At 41.1% G+C, this 12,581-nt stretch overlaps 1 protein-coding gene across 1 annotated transcript; it reads right to left on the bottom strand.

Moving 5' to 3' along the window:
* Positions 1-1,648: 1,648 nt before the first annotated feature.
* On the bottom strand, positions 1,649-5,843 carry LOC311119060 (thyrotropin-releasing hormone receptor-like; the record flags this gene model as incomplete). The annotated part of the gene is made up of 2 exons (XM_084157704.1): positions 1,649-2,107; positions 5,061-5,843. The coding sequence occupies 2 exons, from the start codon at positions 5,841-5,843 to the stop codon at positions 1,649-1,651; spliced, it is 1,242 nt and encodes a 413-aa protein (XP_084013830.1).
* Positions 5,844-12,581: the final 6,738 nt, after the last annotated feature.

Below are 12,581 nucleotides of genomic sequence, written 5' to 3'. Positions count from 1 at the left end.
AGCTCTACTGGCAGACACAATTTAAATGGTACATAAGTATGAATTGAAAACAGGTCTGAAACGTACATTGAAAAACATTCATTTCACATGGCACCGCACAATCAATTTCAAGCATTTTTACAGCATCCAAAAAGGGACATAGATGGAGTTTCATCAGTATAAAATAAATAAACAACAATGAACTGCCTATTTTTTTCTTAACTTCAATCAATTCTTGTTCCTTTTATGCTTTTTGTTTCTGGTTTTTTTTTTACACTGTGCCCATGCTTTATGGCTGTACCATGACTCACCAGCCTCCCTCAAATCTCCCAGGTACAACACTTTGGCATTGATGAATCCTCTAATCTTTGCTCTGTGGGATTTGCTTGGGGTGATCCATTAGGGCAAAATGCTACCATCAGCCTCTGCTGTTGCAGATGTCAACATAATGTTTGGTCTGGTCATGTCAGGCCCCTGACCTAGAGACAACCATCAACCACCCAGGCGTCTGAGTCATCAAAGATCTTTCTCACTATGGGCTCTGGACCTTTCAACAGTTTTTGATTGAATCCACACCACAGTAGTCCATTGCAGGTAGAACAACATGATGTTTAACCATGCTGCATTTTTTTACACTAGCCCCTGCGGAACGTTCCATATCGGGTGAACCTTTTAGCCATTAAGGTTACTACGAACTCAAATGTCATTGAGCAATCAAACAAATGACAGATCCGGCGTGTCATTGCTTTGCTATCTGTCCTTTTCATCATCTGTAACCTTTAAAGTAACTTCTTCCCCACCACATCTCTATTTCCCTGACAGACAGGTTTCAATTGAAAGCAATGTGTGATATTTACACCCTTAGAGCAGAGATGGTTTTGATACTCTGCCTCCTTTGAATTCTGCCTTTGAAATGTGGTCAGTGCACATTCTCTGTGTGGTCCTCTGTAGCTCAGCTGGTAGAGCACGGCGCTTGTAACGCCAAGGTAGTGGGTTCGATCCCCGGGACCACCCATACACAAAAATGTATGCACGCATGACTGTAAGTCGCTTTGGATAAAAGCGTCTGCTAAATGGCATATTATTAGATTATTATTAAAACATGCAAAGTAGCAGGATGGATCAAACAACTTAGCCCAGACGGTTTGACTCCTCCTGTAGAGTGAACTTATCTTTTAAACACACACACGCGCATGTACATGCACACACGCACACACACACACGCACACACTGAGTACCTGATCTAGACCTTTCCAGATAAAAAGAGGGATAACATCTTTCCCTTGTTATATTTCTCTTGTAGGAAAACACTTTACAGAGATGGCAACTGTTGCTCAGTATGTGAAAGTAGTATGATTATTACCTTGCAAATTAACTGCTTATGTCACACAATGTTAAGGACTGATTTGAACAATGCCTATAATTGGGTGCTTTGTGCTAAGATGGCTACAGAGAGAGGGGAGAATATATTTTCCCCATGCTAGATAAAGAAATGAAGCATTCCTTCTTCTATTAACAACACATTTTTGGTATTTAATGTTTGTCATTGTACCGCTCAAATATTAAATAAATTCCTCTGCAGAAAATGAGTTATAGAATAGATTCAGAAGTATGCTGCTGGAGACCATTTTGAATTCACAAACTAGAGCTTAAGGATAAGAATATCCTTTCAGATAATCATTGTTGCCTGCATGGAGTTACTAAGGGCAACCCTGCCTGACAGAGAGGGGTCCTCGAATGACATCCTCTTGGCGCTGGGCAGGAACTGGTCACTGGGTGTGGGCGTGGTCAGCTCGTCCATCTCAGTAGTGAAGTGGTCAGGGCTCTCTCCATTGGTCGTGTCCTTGATGACGCTGTAGGTCAGGGCCACGCTGTAGGACGCTGGCTTCTCCACTCGCTGCGGACCGCAGTGACACAGCTTCTTGAAGGAGGTGCGAAACTTCTGAGACATGGCGTTGTAGATGACAGGGTTGACAGCGCTGTTCAGGTAGATGCAGATGCGGCAGAAGAGCAGGAACCAGAGGTCCAGGTAAGCCTTGTCCAGGAAGGAGTTGACCACCACCAGCGTCCGGTAGGGCATCCAGAGGAGGGCAAAGAGCACCACCACCACAGCTAACATCTTAGTCACCTGACAACAACACATGGAAGAAAATCAAGAGCCATTTTCATCAAAAGACATAAGGAAAAATTGATTTCAGCTTGACCCCTGTAAAAAATGTGTGAAAAATGTTATGTTCCTGCTATGCAAAGAAAAGTGGTTGAAATGGGTTGGTGAGCACCCTCTTACAATTAATATCGACCACAGACTGAAGAGACTGACAAAACAGCATCTGTAAAACTAAACCAACAGCGCCTAGAGAGCAATTTAATTGCAAATATAATTATGATGTGATAATGTTTATATTAAACTCCAAATGCAATTAGATGCCATCATCCATTGTGAGGTCTCACACCAGTGATGTGTCTCTTATTGGATAAGGCCAGGGAGCAACTATCATCATTGTTGAGGGAAGATTCCTGATCGCTCTCCTTATTCAATTTTGACCTTTTGAGGTAAATCAATCAGGCCCTGGTAAGTGGTATGGATTACACTGGTTTCCATTCAACGCAAGGCCAGTTAGAGACGTGTGTGTTATGTCAGAGCCTTATCTTGACTTGTTTTGCTACATGACCTAGCAGTGAGCACAGATCCATCATCTGTCTTTATTGTCTATGCCACTGAGACAGAAAGAGCTCAAGGCTGGCTTGGTCCATGTCCAGACAAGGCTGAGGATGCGCGACCAAGGTAACCTAAAAAAACGAAGATGTCTTGATTGCGTATGTCTTCACACCCCAGAGTTAATACTTGGTGGAAGCACCTTTGGCAGCCATTACAGCTGTGAATAACTTGGAATAAGATTCTACCAACTTCGCACAACTCTTCAGGCAACATACATGTATATCATTGTTTTTGTTAAAATTGCTTAAACTCAGTAAATTTTGTTGGCAGTCATTGATGGACAGCACTATTCAAACATTGTCTCTGATTTTCAAGCAAATGTCATTCAGGACTGAGATTGGACCACTCAGGAACACTTAACATCTCTTGGAAAGCCATTCTGGTGTGTCTTTGGCATTTAAATGTGTGTAATTGTCCCACTGAAAAAATTGAAGACTGAGGCAGTTTTCCTCTGACTTTTTACCTGGGCTTTGCTACTTTCATTTTGATCAGGGGTGAAAGTACTATAGATTTAACTTCTTACAGATATAATTACATATAGAATCCCTATTCATTAAATAGGATCTCTGTGGACCTAATAGTAAAAATGTGTCATTTAACTTTTCAAATGTATTACCTTTTAATCTATGTAACAGAAGAAAAAAAATCCCCATCAAAATCTGTCCGTTTTTTTGCATGGGCTGCATCTCAATCCTCCAATGTCGACCTTCCTCATCTGCGGTGGAAGGTGGCCGAGCTACAGCGGTGTTTGTCGGACCATGAGACATCCCGAAAATCGGTCTTCTCTCGAAACGTCTGTAGTGTCCCAACAGTTTGGCAATTGTTTGACAATCAGATGAAAAAATAATGACTGGTTATGTTAATGCGACATTAACCTCTACAAGTCTAAGCCATTGCATTGGGCTTAGACTTTTAGAGGTTAATGTGGCATTAACATAACCAGTCATGATTGTTTTCATCTGATTGTCAAACAATTACTTCAAAGGGCTCCTGTAAGCCTGGCTACCTGCGCACATTCGTCCACTCTAAAATAATTCCCACATCCATACAGTGCACTGTGCACCGGCCATTTTATGAATAGAAAGAGACATTTACATTTACATTTACATTTACGTCATTTAGCAGACGTTCTTATCCAGAGCGACTTACAAATTGGTGCATTCACCTTATAGCCAGTGGGATAACCACTTTACAATATGTTTTTTTTCTTTCTTTGGGGTGGGGTAAGGGGGGGTAGAAGGATTACTTTATCCTATCCCAGGTATTCCTTAAAGACATCTATTACAAAACACCAAAAAGTGTAAGGAATTACATTCTGTGATTGTGATTCATTAGGCCTACACTTGTAACCTGAAGATGCGCTCACCGTCCACGCGCGTCTCGTTCTCAGCCACTCATCTCTGCCTTCACAAAATGTCACTGTCATCGTCGAACCACATCACATTTTGGAGCGTATTCCACAAGTTTTCTAGTCCGTTCACTAATTTGTCATGAGGGTGACATGCATTAATGATAAATAATAGTGTAATAGCAGGTTTCTTGGCATCTTTGTTTTAAATATTGTGTTGGCTCATGTTCAACCGGTATGGAGTACACGTACCCCAATATTTATTTTGCCGGTACTCCGTCTCCAGTCCCCGCTGGTGACAAGCATTCCCATAACATGATGTTGGCACCACAATACCTGAAAATCCACTCTTTATAGGGGAGCTCTCCCTTTCATCAGATGAACTCTCACCCCTCCCATTCGCATGCTCAGTCTCAGGTGCAGTGTAGGCTCTATATGTGTTACAAACTACATTATTCAGTGACGTGTGCTGTCAGCATAGTGGTGAGGCTTTATGAGTCTATATTAATACGGTTTGTTGCATGTTGACTTGCTCCTGCTGCACACTGTAACCTACTTACAATGATTACCCACTGTTTGAATCAACGTTGTTTCCACGTCATTTCAATGAAATTACCATGAACCAACGTAGAATAGACGTTGACTTGACGTCTGTGTTCTCTAGGATGTTACCATACACTTTTAGAAAAAAAGGTGCTATCTAGAACCTAAAAGGGTTATTCATTCAGTTGTCCCATTTTTATAAGAGTGTACAGTATATGCTTGGATTGAACACCCCAACTTCACCAGGTGCACGCCATATCATACCAGTGCAATTATGAAACTGTTGAATTCATTATCTAATTATACTGGAGTTTTTTTAATCATTAATTTGTTTCTCCTCACTTTATTCCCGAGGCGCGCGCACACACACACACACACACACACACACACACACAAACACACTGTAGTTATTATGCTGTAGATACACTGTTACAAGATAACAAACTTTAAAACAGTAGAGTGGCTACTTACCTGCCTGCGAGAGCGGGCAGTTGTGCTAAATGATGAATTGTTGGTGCTCATCGTCCTATTTCCTTGGCATGATTCTTTTTTCCACTTTTTAGTATTTTCCTTGGGGTCTGCTGGCAAGGGGTTGAGGAAAAGAATTCTAGCGATAAATCCATACAGAACAGTGGCTAGCACGAGGGGCACCACATAGAACACGGCAAAGTCAGTGAAGTAGATTGGCAGGTAAAGATTTCTGGACACTTTGTATTCGCATGAGAACATGGTAATATTGTCGTAAATCAACTCGTTCATGTCAGAGAGATATATCCACATGACGCAGTAGAGCGAGGTAAAAGCCCAAACGACCACTATGATTTTCTTTGCTCTTGACAGAGTGCACATAAACTGCGCTTTTATGGGGTGGCAGATGGCTATGTACCGCTCAATGGTGAAAGCGGTGATGGAACATGAAGACGCGTTGATGCCCAAGTACTGGAAATAAGTTATGCTAAGACACCCGACGTATCCGTACACCCAGCCTCCTCCATACAAACTCTCTGTAATATTCGGCAGTCCCGCCGCGGTCAGAACCATCAGGTCGGCCACCGCCAAACTCACCAGGTAACAGTTGGTGGGTGTCCGCATGTGTTTGGTTGTAAGAACAACTAGTATCACCATAACGTTTCCAACTATTCCGATCCCACAGATGAGGATCACAAATAATATGCTGACCACTTTGTATTCCATGCTATAATCAGTCCATGGACCAAGTGTCTGGTTATCTGGAATTGAAGTAACCTTCTCCATGGTTTAGTTCTGTCCACTTCACTTGGAGGAGTAATTCATTTCAGACATAGACTTTACATTTAAAATAAATGCAAGGTTCCAGCCTCAAGACTACACCCTTAAAAAGTATATTAGTTCCAAAACCAAGTCATTCTTCAATAAAGTATTTGTTTTTTTACTTTTCCAAAATAGAAAGTAAACTAATTTCATGAGGTTATGAAAGAAATATATTATATACAATCGATCAAAATATATTCGATTAATACGAAGACCAGGTTTGGATTTTAGTCCTGTTTACCCATTTTTTAGTCCTCTTTATGCACGAAGTTAGGCAAACTGAGAGTAAAAGCAAAGAGGTAGAGTAAAGAGGTCTGACATGGCGCACTCTGCTCCAGTCTGAGAAGACAGCCTTGTCATTACCACAGAGCTCTAAATAGCGTTTTGACTGTGGCTCCACTCTCTACCAGCTGTTCTGGTAGTGTGGTTGTAGCCAACAGAAGAGCAGTGTATGCGTGCATGATAGAGCAAGGACTTCAATTTTAGCAATGGACTTAAAACATGTACAATGTAAAAATGTACTCTTTAAATAAACCTAAAACAATAAATGAGTTAGGGTTTCTCAATTTTAGAAAACTACATTTGTTGAGATCAAATATATTATTCAATGCCAACTGTTATATTTGATTATTACCAAACCTATATTTCAAGTTGTAAATCTGTAAAATACTACTGAAATTTGACTTTTCAGATATATTGGCTATCTGAAAGTCTTGCTTGGACATCATTACATCACACATGTTCAGCGTCTTTCTCTTACTTGCAGTGACCTCCCAGCTAGCACATAACGTTCTGAGAACCATATGTTTCATAGAGCCTGGTGAGAGAGTGGTTGTCCTATGGTTATTTGGCATAAAACCTTCCCACAACTTTCTGGGAACGGTACACGATAGTTGCTTGGCTCAGCACGTTTAAGGAACTTGAAAAAAAAAAAAAAAGTAAAGTCATTTCATTACTTTAACATAACTTTTCATAAAAGTTAAAACATAGTTACATTTAATTCAAATGTTGGCAATGTTCACCAACTGGTTTGACATTGGGAATGTTCTTCTGTGGGAATTTCAGAACTTCAACATAAACATTTCCTGATGGTTCTATTTAAAGTCAAGTTCTCAGAACATTCAGATAAAAACAATTTTATTTCACCCTTATTTTACCAGGTAAGTTTACATTCTCATTTACAGAAACGACCTGGGGAATAGTTACAGGGGAGATGCATGAGCAAATTGGAAGCTGGGGATGGTTAGGTGGTAGGTGGCCATGATGGTATGAAGGCCAGATTGGGAATTTAGCCAGGACACTGGGGTTAACACCCCTACTCTGACAATAAGTGCCATGGGATCTTTAGTGACCATAGAGAGTCAGGACACCCATTTAACCTCCCATCCAAAAGACAGCACCCTGGGATATTTTTTCTTAGACCAGAGGAAATAGTGCATCCTACTGGCCCTCCAACACCACTTCCAGCAGCATATGGTCTCCCATCCAGGACCAACCCTGCTTAGCTTCAGAGGCAAGCCAGCAGTGGGATGCAGGGTGGTGTGCTGCTGGCCCTATCTATATTTTTCAACACTGAATTTACTTTTGCCCTCTGGTTAAACCTAAAAAATAACATAGATACAAACTAATATACACTGCTCAAAAAAATAAAGGGAACACTAAAATAACACATCCTAGATCTGAATGAATGAAATAATCTTATTAAATACTTTTTTCTTAAATAGTTGAATGTGCTGACAACAAAATCACACAAGAATTATCAATGGAAATCAAATTTATCAACCCATGGAGGTCTGGATTTGGAGTCACCCTCAAAATTAAAGTGGAAAGCCACACTACAGGCTGATCCAACTTTGATGTAATGTCCTTAAAACAAGTCAAAATGAGGCTCAGTAGTGTGTGTGGCCTCCACGTGCCTGTATGACCTCCCTACAATGCCTGGGCATGCTCCTGATGAGGTGGCGGATGGTCTCCTGAGGGATCTCCTCCCAGACCTGGACTAAAGCATCCGCCAACTCCTGGACAGTCTGTGGTGCAACGTGGCGTTGGTGGATGGAGCGAGACATGATGTCCCAGATGTGCTCAATTGGATTCAGGTCTGGGGAACGGGCGGGCCAGTCCATAGCATCAATGCCTTCCTCTTGCAGGAACTGCTGACACACTCCAGCCACATGAGGTCTAGCATTGTCTTGCATTAGGAGGAACCCAGGGCCAACCGCACCAGCATATGGTCTCCCAAGGGGTCTGAGGATCTCATCTCGGTACCTAATGGCAGTCAGGCTACCTCTGGCGAGCACATGGAGGGCTGTGCGGCCCCCCAAAGAAATGCCACCCCACACCATGACTGACCCACCGCCAAACCGGTCATGCTAGAGGATGTTGCAGGCAGCAGAACGTTCTCCACGGCGTCTCCAGACTCTGTCACATCTGTCACGTGCTCAGTGTGAACCTGCTTTCATCTGTGAAGAGCACAGGGCGCCAGTGGCGAATTTGCCAATCTTGGTGTTCTCTGGCAAATGCCAAACGTCCTGCACGGTGTTGGGCTGTAAGCACAACCCACACCTGTGGACGTCGGGCCCTCATACCACCCTCATGGAGTCTGTTTCTGACCGTTTGAGCAGACACATGCACATTTGTGGCCTGCTGGAGGTCATTTTGCAGGGCTCTGGCAGTGCTCCTCCTGCTCCTCCTTGCACAAAGGCGGAGGTAGCAGTCCTGCTGCTGGGTTGTTGCCCTCCTACGGCCTCCTCCACGTCTCCTGATGTAATGGCCTGTCTCCTGGTAGCGCCTCCATGCTCTGGACACTACGCTGACAGACACAGCAAACCTTCTTGCCACAGCTCGCATTGATGTGCCATCCTGGATGAGCTGCACTACCTGAGCCACTTGTGTGGGTTGTAGACTCCGTCTCATGCTACCACTAGAGGGAAAGCACCGCCAGCATTCAAAAGTGACCAAAACATCAGCCAGGAAGCATAGAAACTGAGAAGTGGTCTGTGGTCACCACCTGCAAAGCAGTCCTTTATTGGGGGTGTCTTGCTAATTGCCTATAATTTCCACCTGTTGTCTATTCCATTTACACAACAGCATGTGAAATGTATTGTCAATCAGTGTTGCTTCCTAAGTGGACAATTTGATTTCACAGAAGTGTGATTGACTTGGAGTTACATTGTGTTGTTTAAGTGTTCCCTTTATTTTTTTGAGCAGTGTATATACAACCCATTTTTTCATGTTATACAAAGTAGATTTTTCACTTTGGAATAACCTACCCAAATTTCTTCAATTGGGTTACAAGCAATTCAATCCATTTCCTGTTAATCAAGATATTAAGTTGGTTCCATTGCATGAATAAATGACTCCAAACACTTTTTAACATAAGACTTTCACATTACCTGATTAGAATATTGTAACCAAATGGTGGCCATTTCATCAGTGGAAGCCTTTCCAGGCTTTTTAGTATCACAGTACTTATGCAGATATCATTTAAGAATCAGTGAACATATAATCATTAAAAAAAACAGAACACAATACCTGAAATGGCATTCACTCTCACAGGTGGCCAAAAATAACAAAGTGAAAGCCACGCCCCCATTAGGCTACGCTTCCAACTCTTCTGATATGCTTCCGCCGCTTGTTACAGGTGTGGGTCGCAGTTCCGGAGCGACCCACTAGGTGTCATCCTCCGACAACCATAGGCACCTCCTCACTCACAGTCGGGACTAATTATCTGCCTATTGGTGTCACCTGTGGCTATCTGATTCACCTGTGTATTTATGCCCTCACTTCCCTGTGTTCCCTTGCCCAGTTTTCTCTGCTAGTTCCTTGATGTCAAGCAGTATGTATCAGTGTCGGATCACGTGACGGAGTTACAGGTACTCGAGAAGTGTTCTCCCTGTGTCATTGTGTTTTTCCAGTCAGAATTAGTATTTCGTATTGTTTGCTGTCAGCCTGTTTTTGGAGACCTATGTGCTCCTCATTTGTTTTCGTGTATAGTCTGTTGTTTTGTATCCTGGCTTTTGGACCACCAGTAAAGATCCTTGTTTCACCATCCTTGCCTACTGTCTATCCTGCACCGCACCTGGGTCACACCTCACCCCAACCCTTACAGCCGCTACATTGCATCCATCGCTATGCAATGCGAATGAAGTGTAAGCAATTTAGAAGCATCAATTACATTTAGAAAATCACATTATCTGTCAAATTCAATATTTGATTTCCGACAAATTGCACTGAATAGGTTGAACGAACCAATGTGTAATTTTGTATCAGAGCATGTAAATGTACTCATCAACCAATCATAAAAAGCACTTCAGATGAACAACAGTGTCATCCCACTTTTTACAGTGGAATTACCATATTGATATTGAGTGATTTCACTAATTTAACCAAGTCAATGAGGGTATATTTTTTTACAACATGCTGTTGGTCAACTATAACTAATCAAACACTAGTAGATCATTTCAATTGTTTTAAAAAACAGCTTACAGTAGACAGAAAATAGACTGTTAGTTTTACATTGATTTACTCCTCCAGCTGGGGACACACCTCTTTAATGTACAATACCAGCTGAACTACCTCAAATTATGTCAATTAGCCTATCAGAAGCTTCTACAGCCATTACATCATTTTCTGGAATTTTCCAAGCTGTTTAAAGGCACAGTCAACTTAGTGTATGTAAATTTCTGACCCACTGGAATTGTGATACAGTGAGTTATAAGTGAAATTACTTGTGTCACGCACAAAGTAGATGTCCTAACCAACTTGCCAAAACTATAGTTTGCTAACAAGAAATGTGTGGAGTGGTTGAAAAACAAGTTTTAATGACTCCAACCTAAGTGTATGTAAACTTCCGACTTCAACTGTATGTAGAGGACATTGCTGTTCATATTGCTGTATGTCCAGCCTTTCCTGAATCTGTGTACTATATCATGCAGGGTAGTTTTACTCAGAGCTTATCAGGCAAGAAATAGCTTTGAAACTAACAATATATCCGTACTGTCAGCAAATGTAGATTTTGAAGAACGTTTTGAAGTAGGATTAGCAAAAAACTACAAGGGTAGAACGACTCGAGTTAGGGTGTGTTACGACTGATAGCATACCTATTAACAGAGACTCTTGATTTAAAATACATAAAAAAATTACTTGATAAAATATTGAATTTGGCCTTTACTACTATAGCCCATAGAAACACATTGAATAACACATTCATAAAGGGCAAAAAAGACAGTCAAAAAAGAAATCATAAGAAACAAGTTTTTGAAGGTTCTGTCCAATATCTAGGAGATATAGGAAAGCTCATATTTAACCCCTTTTTTGGGTAGGCACAAAACTACCTTCATACTGTAGTGTATTAAGAATTATGACTTTGCTAATGTTTTCAAGTGGAACCTGAGAGGATGTTTATTCAGTTTCAGAGGGAGTTGTTTTAGGGTGACACCCCATAGAACAGAGGGAGTGTGTGTTGTAGACAGGTGATTGGACAGTAGAGGGAGCCACCCATATTTTGGGGAATATTATAAGTACTGGGTTTGAACAAAGAACATTAGAGCAGACATATTATTTTGGGACTCTGCTCTCCGGATGCTCTAGACATCTGTAAACTTATGCTGAAATCTTGTGATATGAATAAAACGTATGATCAAAGCTCAGTATAAGCGGACTCCTTTGTTTAACAGCATAATTAGCAACATTGACTCGACACTACAATACTTCCACATTTTTTTTTAAACCGGTACTGGTTACCACCATTTTATTCGTGAGAGTCTCCCCTTTCCATAGAGAGGTTATAATAGTTTGTAAGTCAAACCGTTCAGACGTCACAGACGTGTTCGTGTCATGCTCTAGCTCGGCAACCTTTCACCACAGATGTGGAATTGCAACATAGGAGAATGCGGTGGATTGAGAGCTATCCAATGCAAAAAAAAAACAGATATCTCTAGTTTAAACTGACAGATTTTGATGGGGATCTTTTTATTATGTTACTGAGATTGACGCACCAGTTCATCAATCAACTCTAGGGGGTTTTAAGCACAAGGAGTTTGTAACATATTCCACGAATTGGATTTGTAACATATCACACAAATTGCAAAATTCGCATGATAGCCTATCATACGAATTGCAAAATTCGTAACATATGACACAAAATGGATAGCACATAATTGGATGAAATAGTACACAGAAAACATGAACCCGTTATATAAAAGTTAACTCATCTATGTAAAAAAAAAAATAATAATAATAATAAAGGATTGAACTGCATGCATGATCAGAAGGATAGCTAAATATTTACCGGGAAAGATTCTTAAGCAAGCAACCCAAGCATTAATTGGGTGTCAGGTGAACTACTGTTCTGGGGTCTGGGGAAATGCATCAGAAAGTGTAATTAGGAGGCTGCAGATTGCACAGAACAAAGCAGCAAGGATTGTTTAAAGGTGGAGATATGGTTCTTATGTTGTAGTCATGCACAATGCTCTTGGTTGGTCATCAATTAACAAGATAATTGAAAAAAAAACATGCTCATTTTATTTCACAATGTACACCATTTAAAACGGCCAAACTCCATTCAAACAGTATTCAGTTGGCAAGAAACAGACATTCAGTAAATACTAGAAATATATTGTCCACCATCTATGTGTTATCCAGACAGACAAGAGAAATAGGCAAAATAACATTTTGATTCAGAGCAATAAAGAAATTGAATAA

This window comes from Coregonus lavaretus, assembly GCF_964263955.1.
Source record: "Coregonus lavaretus genome assembly, chromosome: 3".
In the NCBI taxonomy this organism is placed as follows: domain Eukaryota; kingdom Metazoa; phylum Chordata; class Actinopteri; order Salmoniformes; family Salmonidae; genus Coregonus; species Coregonus lavaretus.
The sequence above is the reverse complement of the archived record's forward strand: the minus strand, read 5'-3'. Positions and strand labels throughout refer to the sequence as shown.